Consider the following 16,126-nt stretch of genomic DNA (forward strand, 5'->3'; position numbering starts at 1 on the left):
CTATCCTGTCTGGAAGAAATCAAAACCTGGATGGCACAAAATTTCTTGAAGTTCAACGAAAAGAAGACAGAGGTGATATTGTTTGGCCCCAGTGGACCTTGTACATTCCATCCTGTAGACTTGGGCCCCCTATCTCCTTATCTGAAATCAACGGTCTCAAACTTGGGACTTAAACTGGACAGTGATTTCAAACTCGATCGGCAAATTGGTGCCGTTGTTAAATCCAGCTTCTTTCACCTTAGACAGCTGGCCAAAATAAAACCTTTCCTCTCACATGAACACTTTGAGACAGTAATTCATGCCTTTGTCACATCCCGGCTCGATTACTGCAACGCCCTGTACTTTGGAGTCAGCCAGTCCTCCATCAAGCGCCTTCAGCTGGTACAGAATGCCGCTGCTCGCCTCTTGACTGGTACTCGTAAGAGGGAGCATATAACTCCTACTTTGGCATCCCTTCACTGGCTCCCCATTCATTTTAGAATTATTTTTAAGATCCTCCTCTTTGTTTTCAAATCTCTGAATAATCTCGCGCCACCTTACCTCTCTGAGCTCATACGCCCCTACACCCCTGCCCGGCGCCTCAGGTCTGTGGACCAGTCTTTGCTAGACGTACCAAGAACTAAACTGAGGCTCAGAGGGGATCGAGCCTTTTCTGTTGCTGGTCCATCTCTCTGGAATGACCTCCCACTGAACATTCGGCAAGCCTCCTCGCTGCCCATCTTTAAAGCCCTCCTCAAAACTCACTTGTATTCTTTGGCGTTTGACTCAGCATGACTTAGATTTGCTATTGGTTTTACTGCTTGGTGCTTTCTACCGCCTTATTACTTATTACTTATTACTGATTCGTCTTACTGTTTATTGTATATGTTAAATCGCTCCATGTACAGCACTTTGTATGCAGCGATGGCTGTTTGAAAGTGCTCTATAAATACTGTTGTTGTTGTTGTTGTTGTTGTCAAAGACAACTCATTTGCCATCAGCTCTTATGGACTGCAGGCCAGAAGGAATGCTGGCGAAGGAGTCAGAGACTATTCAGGTGTTCTTAAGACACAAAAAGGACCAACTGAGTACGTGATCGATCTCAGCAAGACAGTGAGGGACTGCAAAGGGAAAGAGGAAAGCAGAGAGGGAGCACCAGTGAGCCAGCAGATGCTCATTCATCAAAGAGAAAGTGGAGGACTACAACCTCGGAGCACCATCGACGTGACCCGACGCCTGAGAAGAGGCTGATGAATAGCCACATGGATTGCATTCACTTCTTGAACATAAATGTCTACAAAACAGTCCAATTATTCTCATATTTTCTTTCACATTTAGACTTGTGTCACATTTCTGACCAAGAATCGCTATAGGCAGACCCCCCAAAAAATAAATAAATAAGGCAGGCACTTGATTTTTGGTTGTTGTTTTTATTTTATTATTGTGATAATTTTTACATATTCACAAATCACAAAACATTTGTAAATTCGGCTTTAGGGTGAAGGGACAGAGTGAGCCCAAGAGGAACTGTAACATTTTCCAGGTGAATTGAGTTTGACATTCTTTAAACATTTCAATATTTATTTACAGTGTTTTCAGTGGTAAAGCTATTATGTTTTGACAGTGATTATTATCATTAATAAACTGCATTGATTCTGACGGTCTCTTGCATAATCATTCAACTATCCAAAATTAGATCACAGTGTTAAAGTCATTGTCAAGTGTTAATGATTGTTAACTGTCGGACAGCTGGCAGTAGAATCTCAGTTTTCTGGCATTCACAATCATACTGACATGCTCCAGATTCTTTTTTTTTTCCAGTTGAAACCTTCGGACGTTTCATTTTCTCACCGTTGCAAGGTAAGCATACCAAAATAAGGCGATCATGTTGGCAAATAGCACTCGGAACTGAAAGTGAAACACACTAAAAGTTGGACACAAGGCTGTCAGGGTGTGCCTTAAAAAAACAGAACGCCAGTGAAATACGTACCTCAACAGGCACAAAATTGATGTTTATGAACTGGAAAGGTGTCCAAACTTTCCAGTTCATCTTCAGAGCGGTCCAGTAACTTCCTCTAATCTTCTTTAAAAAGTCATCCGACCCTTTTGCCTGAGAAAAAGATTCATGAGTGTTCATACCTATAGAACTACTGTAATTAAATCAAGGGTAGATGAGCCGTTACTGTTGTACTGGTTGTGGCTATACAAACTTTTTATATCCGACATTTTCACACTTGCAATTGTGGGCTATTTATAAACTTATTTGACATTTAAAACAAACTAAGAAACAATAACAATAACAATCATGACTGATTGCAAGGTCTTTATTAAGTTTTACATTTAAGAACAACAAGATCTTATTTTGTGGCCTCCTTTACCTCGCTCAGCATAGGAGATAACATACCCTATAATTATTGTCTTAAAGCGAGCTCAGATTACCAATATTATCAGTATATTTGTCTTTATTCTTCTCAAGTTCTTGTGTCTGCTTTAAAGACACACTTATAAATGTGGCTATAATTACACAATTAATAAATAAAAGATGAGAGCAACTAGAATAATAGACAATTTGTCTTCAAGACATTTAAACTCAAGTATAAAAAGGTCATTCCTCATGTTTGGATAAACATTTACTTGAGAGGTTTTCTTACTTGGTTCACATAATAATTGATACCCACCTCCAGTATGTTCATCACGAAGTAGAAAATCATCAGGAAGCCGGGAGCAAATACAAGACGATCCAATAAGAGACGTTTGATGACACAGTATTGATCTGTAGTTGGCATCCACATCTCCATCAACTGGTAAAAGTAATGACTGACTGGTCCAGTAATGAACAAACTGGAACAACATAACAGACAATGACTGCCCATCAAATGGCTTCTAAATGTTGAATATGAATGTTTTAAATGGCTTCAATCATTGCTAGGTTATGTTCCAGCTCAACCATCCACCCGTTTTCTGCACTAGTTGTAAAAAGGTAAACAAACAAAAAAGGCTCACCCATAAATAGCAAACCGTGCAGCACCAGCTGTGTCAATCTCTTTGGCTGAAGCATTACTTTGGCCCTTTTTTCTTGCCTCCAAAATCTGAGAAAGAAGATTTCCCAAGGCTGAGAGGATGCCACTGAAAAGGACAAGGACAAACAAAAGAAAACGCACAAGAATAAATAACAGTGATAACGTATGGAAGGCTCCTAAGCAGAAGCTGATTGACTGAAAAGAGACCTTCGAGAGACAATGTGGTCGCTGCAAGCATAGACTTCAAATTGATAGCAAGCAAATTTAGATGCTGTCAGTCAAATGAGGACACCAGCGACTGGCTGCAGAGCGCCAGCAGAGTAAACATGTCAAAGTCCACTCGTACAACAAACCTTGTTACAGATTTAGTCAGAATGGGATATTTCTTCAGGAGAAATAGATACTGATGAAGTAAACGATACTGAATCGACGCATCTCGAAGCGGTACGCTTTGCACGGGCATCGTCACGTCTTGTGCCACGTGAACTTTAAATTAATTAAACAGTAAAAGTGAACCGAATTTCGTTAGGGCGGAGCTTCTTTCAGAGCTTCCGGTAGAGAACACGTCACCACTGGCATAACGTCATCACACGCTACCGGAAGTATTCAACCGGGTGCAGTGGTTGTCATTTTGCATGGAGTAATGGTTTAAAATTATAATTTTTTTGCGCAGCAACCGATTTTGACCGACCTGTTGGGAAACAAATTAAAATAAATGAAAATATAACTCACCATTAAACTGAATGTCAGTGTGGGGAGCCCTGTCTTGTTTAACCCGTACAACCGGTTCCACATTTGGGGTAATGGGAGACAATAGAAACTCAATGTTAAATATGTCCAATTTACTTTGTAACATTGCAGAAAATCCTCTTCACAAAGATAGGATGTCGGAAATGGAACCAATATATTAATTTTATTTTGGGCAGTTTTGAAGGCTACGTTAGCGAGCCTATCGCGACACAATATGCACAGTGCGGTTGGTGCGTGAGATCACCTGGAGCGATAATTGTATTTTAAATAGGACGGCGATTTTGTTGTGGAAGCTGTGAATTCTTATCATTTGGCCTTTCCACTTTCCTGAGAAGCTCTCCAAATATTTTTTTGCTACACACCACTGACCTTAATTAACCGTCAACTGCACCTCAATTTTTTATATTAATGTCTAGATGACTTGAGTTTATTAATCTCTAGATATGTGCAGAAGATGATCAACCATCCAATTTAACAGTGCACTAAAATGCTTTTTATGCAGAAACATAACCGTACCGTTTTGCAGTGTCACAAATGAGCCAGACAGGTTATCAAATGTGAGATGTCGTAACATTTTTAATGTATAAAATGAAGATATACAAACGTTATGCAAAACTATAACTCCCAAATGTAACATATGCATCATAACAAAAGATGATAAAGTAACTTTCCACAAAGTAGTACAGTGTTTCTAGTGTAAAAAGATAATGTTATCTACAGTTAACTTTGAAAATGTAGACAAGCTTATTAAGGAGACTGTGTAGTTCAACAACATGGTGTGGAAAAAAAGCAGACAAGTGTAACAGTTTAAAGTGCCTTCCAGTCAACAGGTGACTTTCCAGATTTGTTGAGCAGCTCATTGGCCTTTGAGAAATGTTTGCAGCCAAAGAATCCACGATGTGCCGACAGGGGAGAAGGGTGCACTGCCTGCAGGATGTGGTGACGTTTCTATGAATCCAATGAATATTATTAATATATAATCAAGCATTTAAGTATTCAAAGTAAATAAATGCATTCACCTTGTCAATCGTGGCCCCCTTCTTTTGTGCGTAGGCTCCCCAAAGAATGAATACGAGGCCTTCAGAGTTAATGTTGAGCCACTGCACCACTGCGTCAGTGAACGTCTCCCAGCCTTTTCCTTTGTGCGAGTTGGCTTGGTGTGCTCGCACGGTCAACACAGCATTGAGCAACAACACACCTGGAGGGCAACAGCTGACTCAGTTTTTGACACAGTTCAGCCAACTTTATTGCTTAAAACCAACCTTGTTTTGCCCAGCCACTTAGATCTCCATGCTTAGGATGCTGGAAGCCTTCAATGTCATTGATCAGCTCTTTGTACATGTTCTCCAAACTGAAAATGGATGGAAAATAAGAGTTTAATAGTGGCGCTATGTTAAAAAAAATATACACACATAAACAAAAATGATAAAGTCAACAGAATACTTTCAAACTTAGAGGACCTGGGAGGGGGGGGCACTGGTCTTTTGACACTGAAACACAATCCGTGTGCTTGGTTTGGACCATGATACGGGTCCTGACCGAGGATTACCACTTTAATCTGAAGGTAGAGAAAAGAGAAGACTCGAGTGAGATGATATCGGAACAAAACAAAGGATTGTCCTCCACGTCAAGATACTGTACAGATGCCGCACATGAACGGCCAATAAATAAAAGGTTGAAATTTGCATCAACGTGACACAAATGTCCATTGATTCGTTTAGATCACATTTAAGTTTGCAGTATTGAAATGTTGGGGTCTCAAATTAATATTTTTTCATAAGGCTGCAAATCCCTGACTGAACATGGATTTTCTTTTTCTTTGGCCTTTTATTTATATCCTTTCAAAACGGACTCATAATAGATTATCCTACAGATGTGAAAAGAGAATATTTCAGAGTTTTGTCGGTTTCATGTTTATAGCGGTTAACTTCTTTTTATACTTGTCGCTATTGAGAAATGATAAAGTGCTCATCAGTGCTGTGATCATGAAGATGTGTGATTAGTTGAAGAGGTTTCGGGCAGGTGGAACAATCGGACTCACATCTTGAATTTCACACATCTGCGTCCAGGTGAAGACATGGTCAGCGGGTGGGTACACCACGTGATGTTTCCTCTCTTCGTTAACAAATTGCATCAACTGGGGGAGTAAAAGGAGTGTATCATTAAACTGCAAGAAGGATGCATTAACTACGCTAGTCCAGGGGTTCTCAAACGTTTAGGTCCAAGGAGAACGTTTTCCAAGCAAATGTTCATAATGCATGGACCATCTGCCGCTTCATTTTCTTCACAAACGTTATTCTGTGAATTCAGTCGATTGCATGAGAAGGGAGTCATTAGCAGTCAAAAAGATCATGACAGATTAAGCATTAAAAGTGTTTGAAGCAAGTTAATTAAGACCAAAACATGATTACTTTAAATCAAAGAAAATGTGATTTTTTTTTGGAAAATCGAAAAATCATGGAAAATCGAAGTCCTAGGCAATTACCTGTATTTGTCTATATGTTAAGTTGAAAGCCCTGTGCCGTCTGCCTCACGTCACAATTTAGCAACCGTTTTATGCAATCAGTAACATTTAATTAAGATATATAACACACAAATATAAAGTGTCTTAAATATGGAATATTTGAGTACATATTAAGAGTGTGAGAAAACATACTGGCGAAACGGAAACGGGTGCTTGTCAATACACACGTCCTCACTGCAGTTAGTCAGAGGTTGTGCAATTTGAGGCAAGTTCAACTTCTTGCTGTCGGACTTCACATTTGAACAGGAAATCTGCAAATTCAGCATTTTTAAAAAAAAAAATGCAACTTCCTGGAGTGAATGAGAAAATCAATATTAAGGGTAGAAGAGAAAACTAAACCAGAAAGGAATATTATTTAAAGTACCTGTAGAATGTCAACAAATATATTTTAGAATATCAAATAAAATGGTGAAGGGGGGTCTTGTGTAGCGCAATCCATGACAGATTGGTGAGACGTGGCCCAGTTACCTGTCTGAAATAAGGTTTTCCAAACTCAGCAGCCAGCGCCTCTTGCCAGCTCCCCGCAAATCCGGGAGGACAGAGCTTGTTTAAAACCGCCTTCTTGTTACGGGCGATCATGTCCAGCTGTTCCTGAGACAGAGGAGCCGACCGGGGGCTGGAGGGCTCCGGATCAATCGCCGAGGACTTGCGCTTCCTCTGCATGGTTGGAGTGAATTGCGCAAAACACAAAGTAGGTGAGAAATGTGCACGGAAGGAAACTACCTGCCAAACCGGACGACAGCGCAGCGCTAACATATTCATGTTTACTTATTAACGATGCAAAACAGAGTGGTGCTTTTGAATGCAGCTTAGCTTAGGTTGCCACTGCTGCTTGAAGGAAACGGCAGCTCGTTCAAACACGCGCCCCCGGAGTTCTTGCAAATAAGTAAGGGTTTGAGGGGAAAAAAAGTCACCGGGAAAGGTTAGCAAAGCGTGCTCTCCAAAATAACTTGCAAAATAACGCTCACCGTGTCTTTATCAGCTTTCTCCACTTCATTTAACGCTTTGCAAGACTTCTTTTTGGAGACCGGTGAGAAAAATGAATTAATAGTTTTCTGCCCAATCATGTTCTTGCTTTGAAGGTAAGTGCCCGAACACAAATGATTACAAACAGTCTCAGCAATGTGGAAACTCTGTGTTAGACTCTTCCTAAACGCAAAGCAATTTCGCGCCAACATTGAAGTGACGAAACGGCGTTATGATAATGAGTTGTGAGGCGTTCAAGACCCACTGGTGTTTTTGCCACTCTTTTCTGCTACATTCAACGCTGCTCATGCTGTTTGCTCTTTTCTGCTACGTTCAACGCTGCTCATGCTGTTTAAGGGCTTTTTACAATATGCATGGCAGCTTGCGTTAGGGCAGAAGATCTCAGACTTATTTTCATCGCTGGCCACTTCGTATGATAGGCTTTGGGGTAACCGTTATTAATAGTAAACAACACATCACTATTCGGTACGTAGCTTGGTTTGGTATGGGAACAAAATGTCAAACGAACCGCTCGTCTTTTCTCTAAACGAGAAGAGATTGAAAGGCAACAAAAAAATGAAACATGAGCATCTTATCTTTTTTTTTTAGACAATACCTTTCTCTTGTTTTTAGAAAATGAACAATGCCTACCACATAGACAGTTTCAGCAGCCTGATATAGTATGCTGTAGAAGTGCTAATGGATTTATTGTTTTGTCCTGAATCCATCCGGGGCGTTTGGGAGTTAGAGAGCATCAAGACGTTTTCATTATACCGGCAGATCCTAACAAAACGGCCAACCCAAGAATAGTCTGTTTTGAATTGCACATCTTGTTACTCGTTTGTGCCTACAGATGTAACATTTTAAATGCAATGGAGAAGTTTGTGCGTAAACAATCATGCCCGGACGACACCGAAATAACTCCTTCGATGAAGATTAAGCCAGAGGAAATTGAAGGGAAGGAAGAGGCGGCGGATGCTGAGGAAGATGACTTCTCTGATCCGATTCCCTGGCAAAAAATAGAGTCAGAAGGTCTGGACTGTGACTATGCTTTGCTCTTTACACAGCATGAAGCTGACCACCTTTTCCAAAAGCTGGAGAAGGAGGTGGTCTATTCAACAGGTGAAGTCATCTCAGTGTGCTAAAGATCTGACAGGAGGTTAAGGAGCGGTGGGGTGACACTGGCTTTATATTCCAGGGGACGAAGCAAAAGTGCAAGTGTTTGGAAAGGTCTACGATATACCGAGGAAACAGGCGACATACGGAGATACAGGATTAATTTATACTTATTCTGGAGTGTCTCGTTTAGCTTGCCCATGGACTCCCACCCTGGAATATATTCGGGATTCTGTCACCAAAGTGACAGGACATAGATTCAATTTTGTCCTGATCAACAGGTAAGAAATGTAACAAGTACACAATGGTTTTAATAATCAACTGACAATAGCCTTTTCTAGGTACGAAGATGGGCAGGATCACATTGGTGAGCATCGGGATGACGAGAGGGAACTCGACCCTCTGTCTCCCATTGCCTCAGTCTCGTTCGGTGCCGCTCGAGATTTCGTTTTCCGCCACAGAGATGCTCGAGGTAAACGAAGCAGTCGGCGCATCGAGCCTGTCAAGCTGGTTTTGTCTCACGGAAGCCTGCTCCTCATGAACTCGCCCACCAACACTTTCTGGTATCACAGTCTTCCCGTGCGAAAGAAAGTCCTCCTACCTCGCATTAACCTCACATTTAGACGCATCATGTCCACTGGTAAATAATAAACACCATCACCAGATCCTTGACTTCTACTGTCGTTACCAATTTCAGATGTGGATGATGCACACAGAAAGAATCGTTAGTATCCTTCTGTGGTTGTATGGATAAAAATTTATACATTAATGATTTGCCTCAGCACTGTAATTAAATTTTTTGTTGCTACTGCGTATTTATTGTTAGGGAAAAAAATTAAAGTGAGTGGGAAGGAGGAAAAAATACCTTAATATAACGTACTGCACTTGAGATTTCATTGCACATTGCAGATTGAAGCTTTCTTGTCTTGTATGTCGCAGCGCAGCCCAAAACCTAGCAAAGCCTCCCCCATGTTTCATACAAGGTGGTGCAGAAATCTCACCGAGTTCCATAACTATTTGGATTGAAGTGATTGTCTCAAAGGTTCATCCAACAAAATCTTTAAAAGGTGTTCTGTCATGTTTGTGCAAATGTATGTCTACATACAACCTGAATCATATAATCTGGAGCCTTCTTGTTTGCTTTCAAGAGGGCTACGTATCAGTAAATAGATAAAGCTTACAGATAAAACAAATATTTTATTTTTTAATATCACAAAACGGTCACCTTTAGAAATTGCACACCAAAATTTCACATGTATATACTGTACAATAGTGCAAATTGCAAACATTAACAACAGGCCACTACTCTACATCCTTGCTTCTCAGATGGTTTGGAAGGAGGAAAGTGGCAGTTACTAGTAGTGCAGGGTTAAAAATATTGAAGCTAACTTGCAGAGAAGCCATTGTTTGGATGCATTTGTTACAGCTCCTCTCGTGACAAAGTTGAATCTGGACACCAAATTATCCATCAAATTTTTACATCAGAGAAAAACAATTGTCACGCATGTATGGCTTCGTATGAAAAATCTCGGAAACCAACACGGCACTTTCACTTCAAAAGTTTAGCTACAGTATGCAAATGGTCATTCCGTATTACAATACCAGACAGATCCAAATAATGATGCATAATTTCCAGAAGATGCCTACATACATTGCTATTAAATCATTGGGAATTATTATCATCTGTGTCATGTATGCACAATCATCAAATTCTCTCTGATTTGAGTCCGAGTTCTCACTTCTCAGCATTGAAAAATGGAAACAATCTGAATTCAAATGGAGTTCTTAAAACAACGGTTAATGCGTCATAAATGAACCTATTGAGATTTGAACCAGGAATGTACTGTACTGTCACATTTCTCAAGTTTGTTTTCCTTTGCAAACCAAATACATTTAGAGCGAGACATGTCCAGAGTCTTTGGAATTGGATTCTCCCGCTTTGGATAAAAGCAACAACATCACATGACCACAAGTCGTTGCTTTGATCCGTGCACACCGAACACCTCAATCAAATGAGGCACTCTTTTGTCAACTCGTGCATCAACCATGCTGTGATCATGGACACATCCATTTGTAACCATGCGACTGGAGAGGCAGCAGAATGAATTTAGCCGCCGAGCCTTCACTTAGTCCTGTGTATGCAACACGGCGCTCTGCTTCTTTACTCTCTCGTAAAAAAGCATGTAAGCATTAGAGGACAGCACCTCGTGCAGGCTGGCTTTACGGACCGAGTCGTCGGACACCCAGAGCCACTGAGAGATATATGGCGAGGAACTGCAAGGTGGGGAGGGGCTGCGTCGATATGTTACAAAATGTCCTGAGTGCATGTCACCATGGTGAACCAGCACAGCTGTGAGTTGGAAAAGGTACTCCGTGAAGCTGTCACGAGAGAGATAGACAATTATGTTGATATTTGCTGAAAGACAAACTTTTAATCCCACTTTTTTTTTATATGCTGACACTTTGATACTGGAATTATTTGATTTTATAGTATGTGTTATGAAAAACAGTTTGGGAATGAGAAACATCGTAGAGCAGTATTTCTAAGTGTATTATTTCAAAATCCAAACAAACAGATTTCCTGTTCTTGTTTCAGTGGATATCCCCCTTGTTTTCATCATTTATGTAATGGAGGATGCAATCATGTGTTAGGCAAGGCAACTTACCCGTAGTCATACGTGAGGCCCAATTGAGTGGTCCCACATGTAGAATATAAACAGACAGATGAACAGTTTCCATTTGCAAAGGGTTTGTTGTTGTTATGAAGCTCTGAATCTGCAAAACACATGACAAGAAACGACAGATGCAAGTGACAATAGAAACAGGCTGGATGATGTTGATGATGACCATACCTGTGCCATTGGCAGCAGGCTTTTGCATATCCTTGCTTGAATTTTCTGCACTTTGGTGCTTCCCTGCACGTTTGGCGCGCTGACTCGTCGGTATAGAGGTGTTGTGTTTGTAGCGGTCCATTGATAGATACTCCGTAAACTGAACATGCTCTTGTCGTTTAATTGGGGTTCCTTCATTGGACCATGTGAGTCTTTGCAGATGGATGCAGAGGCACTGGGGAAGCTGAAGGAGAACGGGGACACATTGGCAGGAACAATAATTGCAAGAGTACACAATAGAGCTCTTACTTGATGGCTAGAAAATGTTACCATGCAATTACCTGGTTAAACAGAATGAGGACAGTCTTTGCCCAAAGTCAACCATTCATCATATACAGTATTGACGTACAGTTAAGCACATGGAGAGGACTTGCAGAAATGCCAATTCCCAATTTCTTTACCTTGCCCAATTTAAGCTGCTTTACAAATGTTGTCCGCTGATTTTCCGGAAGCTCTCCATTGACTCTTGTCCCTTGTTGAAGCTAAAATGAGGGGGTTAAAAAAATAAATAATACATAATTAAACCATGAACCCTTTAGTTCTTTGCATTATGTAAGGAAATTGAGATGGGGAAAATACCTTGGTGCAATTTTCACACTCTACTTCCTTGATAGTTTCTGAGGAGATGAAATGCTGTAGACATTGATCCAGAGAGACCGGTCGACCCTAAACGCAAATACTCGTCACATTAAAACATTTACATTTAGGTAGATTTGAATGATTATTTTTCTTACCCACTGAGGTAAAGGAATAGATAATGAAAGGCTTTCAAAGGAATCATATCGCACCGGGCTCTGAAAAATAAAATAAATAAAAGACACTGCTTGAGGATGACGCCAGACATCAGGACCATACCATTTTTTTATTCTGCCACTGTGGAATCAGCCACTGTGAATAAAACAGCAAGTATACAAAGGAAATTTGCCGAACAAAAGCTAAGCATACTGAACAATTAAAAAAAATATTTTTACAAACCCAATTCCCAAAAGATAAATAAAAACAGAATAGAATGATTTTCAAAATCATGTTCAACCTACATTTTAATACTCTCCAAAGACGAGGTAATTGTTCAAATTGATCAACTTTGTTTTTTTAACAAATAATCATTAACTTTTTATGGCTGCAACACGTTCCCAAAAAATCTGAGAGAGTGTCATGTGGTACCAACTGTGTGACACCACATTTTCTTTCAATAACATCCAATAAATGTTTGGAAACTGAGAACAGTAAATGTTGAAGCTTTGGAGTTGGAATTCTTTCCCACTCTTGCTGTGATGATAGATGATGAAATCCCTAAATTTGATGAACATTCCTGAATATTCCCAGTCTTTTAACATGATTTGCAAATCATTGTATTCTGTTCTTATTTGTGTTTAATACAACATCCCAACTTCACTGGAATTGGGTTTGAATGTCGTGAGCTGCTGTGCATGGATTCTGTTGGCGACATCTACCGTATATTTTGTTTGTATGCTTGGACTTGATTCGACACTGCTTCATGGTTTGTAGAGAATGATGACCTTTCAGTAAATAAAACATTTATTACATATATCGAGTTGCAACCTTCAAAAGCTTAATGGAAATAGGTTAGTTTTTTTTAATGTGTGTAATCGCGTGCACTACCGGTAACCTTCATAAACAGCACACCCTTTGTTCTTTCACATCAAATAAACTCACTTGTTGCTCGCACCGCTTGCACAACATGTTGCTCGTTAAACGGCCATGGAAAGGATGCTGAAACTTCCAAGGGCTTGGAATCGGGTGAAGAGGGGCTGCAAAAAAGGGGATTGAAAAATCATTTTTATCAAGCACCCACTCTGACCTCAGGATGAGTCCAAGTTCCTCTTTTACCTCGACTTCTGCAAGTCCTTCTCTCATCTTGATTGGGGAGGCTCTGACGGAAGGCACGAATACACAATTTGAAATGTAAACAGTGCTAGTTTGACTTACGGCACCCATTGAATTCATTTTGTCACCAAGCTTTTAACTCAATTAACTTGTAAAACAATACATTTTCCCATTAAAACTAAATGCATACAGTAGTTGAAATGCCATGAATCCATTCCAGCTCCCCCCAAAATAATGTTTTTTTAATCAAAAGAAAAAAAAGAATTGCACTATACTGTAATAAAAGATAATATAAAGAAATAAACCGTTTTAATAAATTGTGATTAATAATGTTTAAAATATGTCTTCTACACTTCCTGGAAAGCTGGGTCTTCATATAATTTCCTATCATCTTTTTTCCATTTGAATTTGTTTGTACATCAATGTCTTCTATTGTTAAACATTACATTACGTGAACGTAAGTGTTTGTGGTAACAATAAACTGTAATAATTCTGCGACGCAGACGGTTCATTGGTTATTGGCGGCAATGATGTGACGTCATCTTTAGAATACACCTCTCAGAAATAAGAACAATATAGGAGCATCGTCTCATTTCCGGTGAAAATGGTTCCACTGCACCTGTCCTAGTTAGCAGCCAAGCGCAACATGAGTTGCCCACGGGTCTGTTCTACTAATAACTCACTAGTGATGGCCAACTGAGAAGAATCATTAAACAGAAGAATGTTAACATTTATTCAAACTCAACATGGTACACGTTTCTCAATGCACCTAATATCCCAAAAATAAAATGTGTTCCATGGTGGGAAAAAAATACGATTTGCATTTACCCAAGTATGTTTTTAAATACATTTTAGAGCTGTAACTCGATTTGCATTTACCCAAGTATGTTTTTAAATACATTTTAGAGCTGTAACTTAAGTACACAGCAATACTTACTCTGCATCATGTTTGGTGCGCATGCATGTCACATAATATATTCCGTTCACATTTGAAGTCGCATTTGTTTTTGTAATGCGAACAACTACATCAAAAACATCGCTTTATATTCTCATGAAAATCTATCCACACATCTTAGAGAAATCAGCATGAATATGACTATTTACCTCAAGAGTCTGCATGTCAAACAAGTGGGTGACTTTTGGTTGCCGGTCCCGCTCCTCCTCAAGAGATGATGTTATGACATGAAAGAGTTCGTGGGCATCCTAAGAAGGTGGTATAGTGACAATAAAATGGACACATTTCCCAAAATAGGGGGAAAAAAGCCCCACTAACGAGCACTGAAGACCAACCTGCTCTTCAAATGAACTGATGTGCCACCGGTACAGTCTGAGAACATCCAGCAAGCACCCAGCATCCAACACATCTTCATTCCCCAACTCATTACTGGAGAAAGCTGTCAACATAGAAACAACCCTAAAGTCTAAATTTGGAACAGTGACGGGTTGTCAAAAAGATTTTGCTTTTAAGCCTCCCACATTGTTTTGCAACCTTTGAGAAGCTGGAGAAGTGTCGTGGACAACTTGTTTTCTTTGCACGACTGTATTGCGGGTGAGTTTGAAAATCCCTCCAGCCAGCGGATGAAGGACGGGCATGCTGACAGACCCTGTAGCAAAGAATTCAGGAAGCAAGTGTTGCCCAAGTTCAACAGACCAGGAACCATACCTGTAAGTAAAAATGTGTCACTGCTGAAACTACAAATTCACAGCTGTCATTGTGCATCGTGTGAATCGTCACCTCGCTTTCTCTTCTTTCGCTCTGTGATTGGGCCCCACAAAACATACACACCAGCCGCGATGGCAGCAGCAACACCACCAATGACACCCCAGTTTTTTAGCATCTTGTTTCTAATGAAGACAGAACATCATGAATATAGTGAAATTGTCTCTCAATTCTTGAAGCATGTCAGTTACAGGCAATACAGCACAATTTATTTTATGGTGGTCTTGATTTAACAAATACACCAATAGGTCTGCAAAGAGGGATGAGAATGGCTGGAATATTTCGCCTAACTAGACATTAAACGCTATAAGATAAGAAACCCTTTATTAGTCTTGCAATGGATACATTCCCAATTCACAGCAGCCAAGTTATGAAAGGAATAAGTAGAAGAACAAAATATAGGAGCTGCTGGAAAGGCAGCCACTCTCGCGTATGTGTCACATTTTATTTTTATATTCAGTGCAAGGTATTTACAAATTCCACCCGCGTGCCCATTAAGGGTAGAGCAGGGGGCACTTGGTGGGTGCGTCATGTAGCAGCCATTTCCTAAATCATTCCTGCCTCATGGCAAGCATCGACAATCCAGATTGTCTGTCTTTCATTCTGAATACCTTTGTACCCCAGTTGGAAATACAAACAGGTTTCGCTGCTGGAAGGAATGCGTGTAGATGCCCAAACGTGTAATGTAAACGTTGCATGATCGTTGTATAATTAGCAACGTCAAAGAGCTTGTTGCTTCTTGCCACAACCCAACCAGTGGCTGAAATTTCACAAACCTAGCATGCATTTACAGGTTAAAGACAGCCACTCAATTCAGTACAGTACTTAATCTCAGTCTTGTCGCCAGTGGCACTTGTTTGCAGTTATGCTAGCACTAGCGTTTCTGCTAACTTACCAGCAACACCGAGTATTAGCTTCCCGTGATATGCTAGCTGGTATCCATAGAGAGCGATACAAGGTACATTATTAACACGCATCTGATATAATGCATTCGTACATATTTCTTCGCTAAGGATTAGCAACACGGGCATTAAACCGGTCGCTTGTTTGTCCTGTTTGCTCGCTGAGCGCGACACACGGCGGCGTCGTGACCCGCTTCTATTTGGACCAGGTGAACCAGGTAAGGGGCTTAATGTGGTCTTTGCCAAGTTGAATACTTTACCTGACGCTTGGTCCGGTGCCAAGATACTCTCTGACAAGCTTATCCGAGCTCTCTGGTCGGCACCACAACATCCTGTTGTTATTGCGGAACTCTTGTCTTCAGCATTGTTTTAGGGGAGCCACAAAGGAAGCGCACCGATGTTTTCATCAT

General features: G+C 40.4%; 4 protein-coding genes across 7 annotated transcripts; 1 reads left to right on the plus strand and 3 right to left on the minus strand.

Moving 5' to 3' along the window:
• Positions 1 to 1,402: 1,402 nt before the first annotated feature.
• On the minus strand, positions 1,403 to 3,559 carry pxmp2 (peroxisomal membrane protein 2). Its single transcript, XM_052067794.1, has 5 exons — positions 3,353 to 3,559; positions 2,983 to 3,105; positions 2,658 to 2,820; positions 1,970 to 2,089; positions 1,403 to 1,887 (listed from the first exon to the last, which is right to left on the minus strand). Exons 1-5 carry the CDS (start codon positions 3,460 to 3,462, stop codon positions 1,819 to 1,821), a joined length of 585 nt encoding a protein of 194 aa, XP_051923754.1. The 5' UTR covers positions 3,463 to 3,559; the 3' UTR covers positions 1,403 to 1,818.
• A 748-nt stretch (positions 3,560 to 4,307) lies between these two features.
• Positions 4,308 to 7,459, minus strand: unga (uracil DNA glycosylase a). The gene is made up of 7 exons (XM_052067789.1): positions 7,242 to 7,459; positions 6,742 to 6,930; positions 5,791 to 5,886; positions 5,210 to 5,307; positions 5,012 to 5,100; positions 4,769 to 4,947; positions 4,308 to 4,697 (listed from the first exon to the last, which is right to left on the minus strand). The coding sequence occupies exons 1-7, from the start codon at positions 7,449 to 7,451 to the stop codon at positions 4,557 to 4,559; spliced, it is 1,002 nt and encodes a 333-aa protein (XP_051923749.1). The 5' UTR covers positions 7,452 to 7,459; the 3' UTR covers positions 4,308 to 4,556.
• alkbh2 (alkB homolog 2, alpha-ketoglutarate dependent dioxygenase) lies at positions 6,826 to 9,165 on the plus strand. 3 transcript variants are annotated; one of them, XM_052067791.1, is made up of 4 exons: positions 6,826 to 6,968; positions 8,093 to 8,361; positions 8,438 to 8,636; positions 8,697 to 9,165. In XM_052067791.1, exons 2-4 carry the CDS (start codon positions 8,112 to 8,114, stop codon positions 9,001 to 9,003), a joined length of 756 nt encoding a protein of 251 aa, XP_051923751.1. In that variant the 5' UTR covers positions 6,826 to 6,968; positions 8,093 to 8,111; the 3' UTR covers positions 9,004 to 9,165. The 3 variants fall into 3 exon arrangements, with proteins under 3 accessions (XP_051923751.1, XP_051923752.1, XP_051923750.1); XM_052067792.1 differs by lacking the exon at positions 6,826 to 6,968 and adding an exon at positions 6,989 to 7,159; XM_052067790.1 differs by lacking the exon at positions 6,826 to 6,968 and adding an exon at positions 7,470 to 7,725.
• Positions 9,166 to 9,552: 387 nt separating this feature from the next.
• usp30 (ubiquitin specific peptidase 30) lies at positions 9,553 to 16,116 on the minus strand. 2 transcript variants are annotated; one of them, XR_007962677.1, is made up of 14 exons: positions 15,977 to 16,116; positions 14,830 to 14,939; positions 14,584 to 14,757; positions 14,385 to 14,488; positions 14,199 to 14,297; positions 13,098 to 13,140; positions 12,924 to 13,018; positions 11,981 to 12,040; positions 11,826 to 11,912; positions 11,648 to 11,728; positions 11,208 to 11,430; positions 11,022 to 11,130; positions 10,240 to 10,734; positions 9,553 to 10,203 (listed from the first exon to the last, which is right to left on the minus strand). XR_007962677.1 is itself a non-coding variant. In XM_052067780.1 (13 exons), the coding sequence occupies exons 1-13, from the start codon at positions 16,045 to 16,047 to the stop codon at positions 10,482 to 10,484; spliced, it is 1,509 nt and encodes a 502-aa protein (XP_051923740.1). In that variant the 5' UTR covers positions 16,048 to 16,116; the 3' UTR covers positions 9,553 to 10,481. The 2 variants fall into 2 exon arrangements, 1 of the variants encoding a protein (XP_051923740.1); XM_052067780.1 differs by having other exon boundaries at positions 9,553 to 10,734.
• Between the last annotated feature and the right edge of the window lie 10 nt (positions 16,117 to 16,126).

This window comes from Hippocampus zosterae, chromosome 6 (genome assembly GCF_025434085.1).
Source record: "Hippocampus zosterae strain Florida chromosome 6, ASM2543408v3, whole genome shotgun sequence".
Lineage (NCBI taxonomy): Eukaryota > Metazoa > Chordata > Actinopteri > Syngnathiformes > Syngnathidae > Hippocampus > Hippocampus zosterae.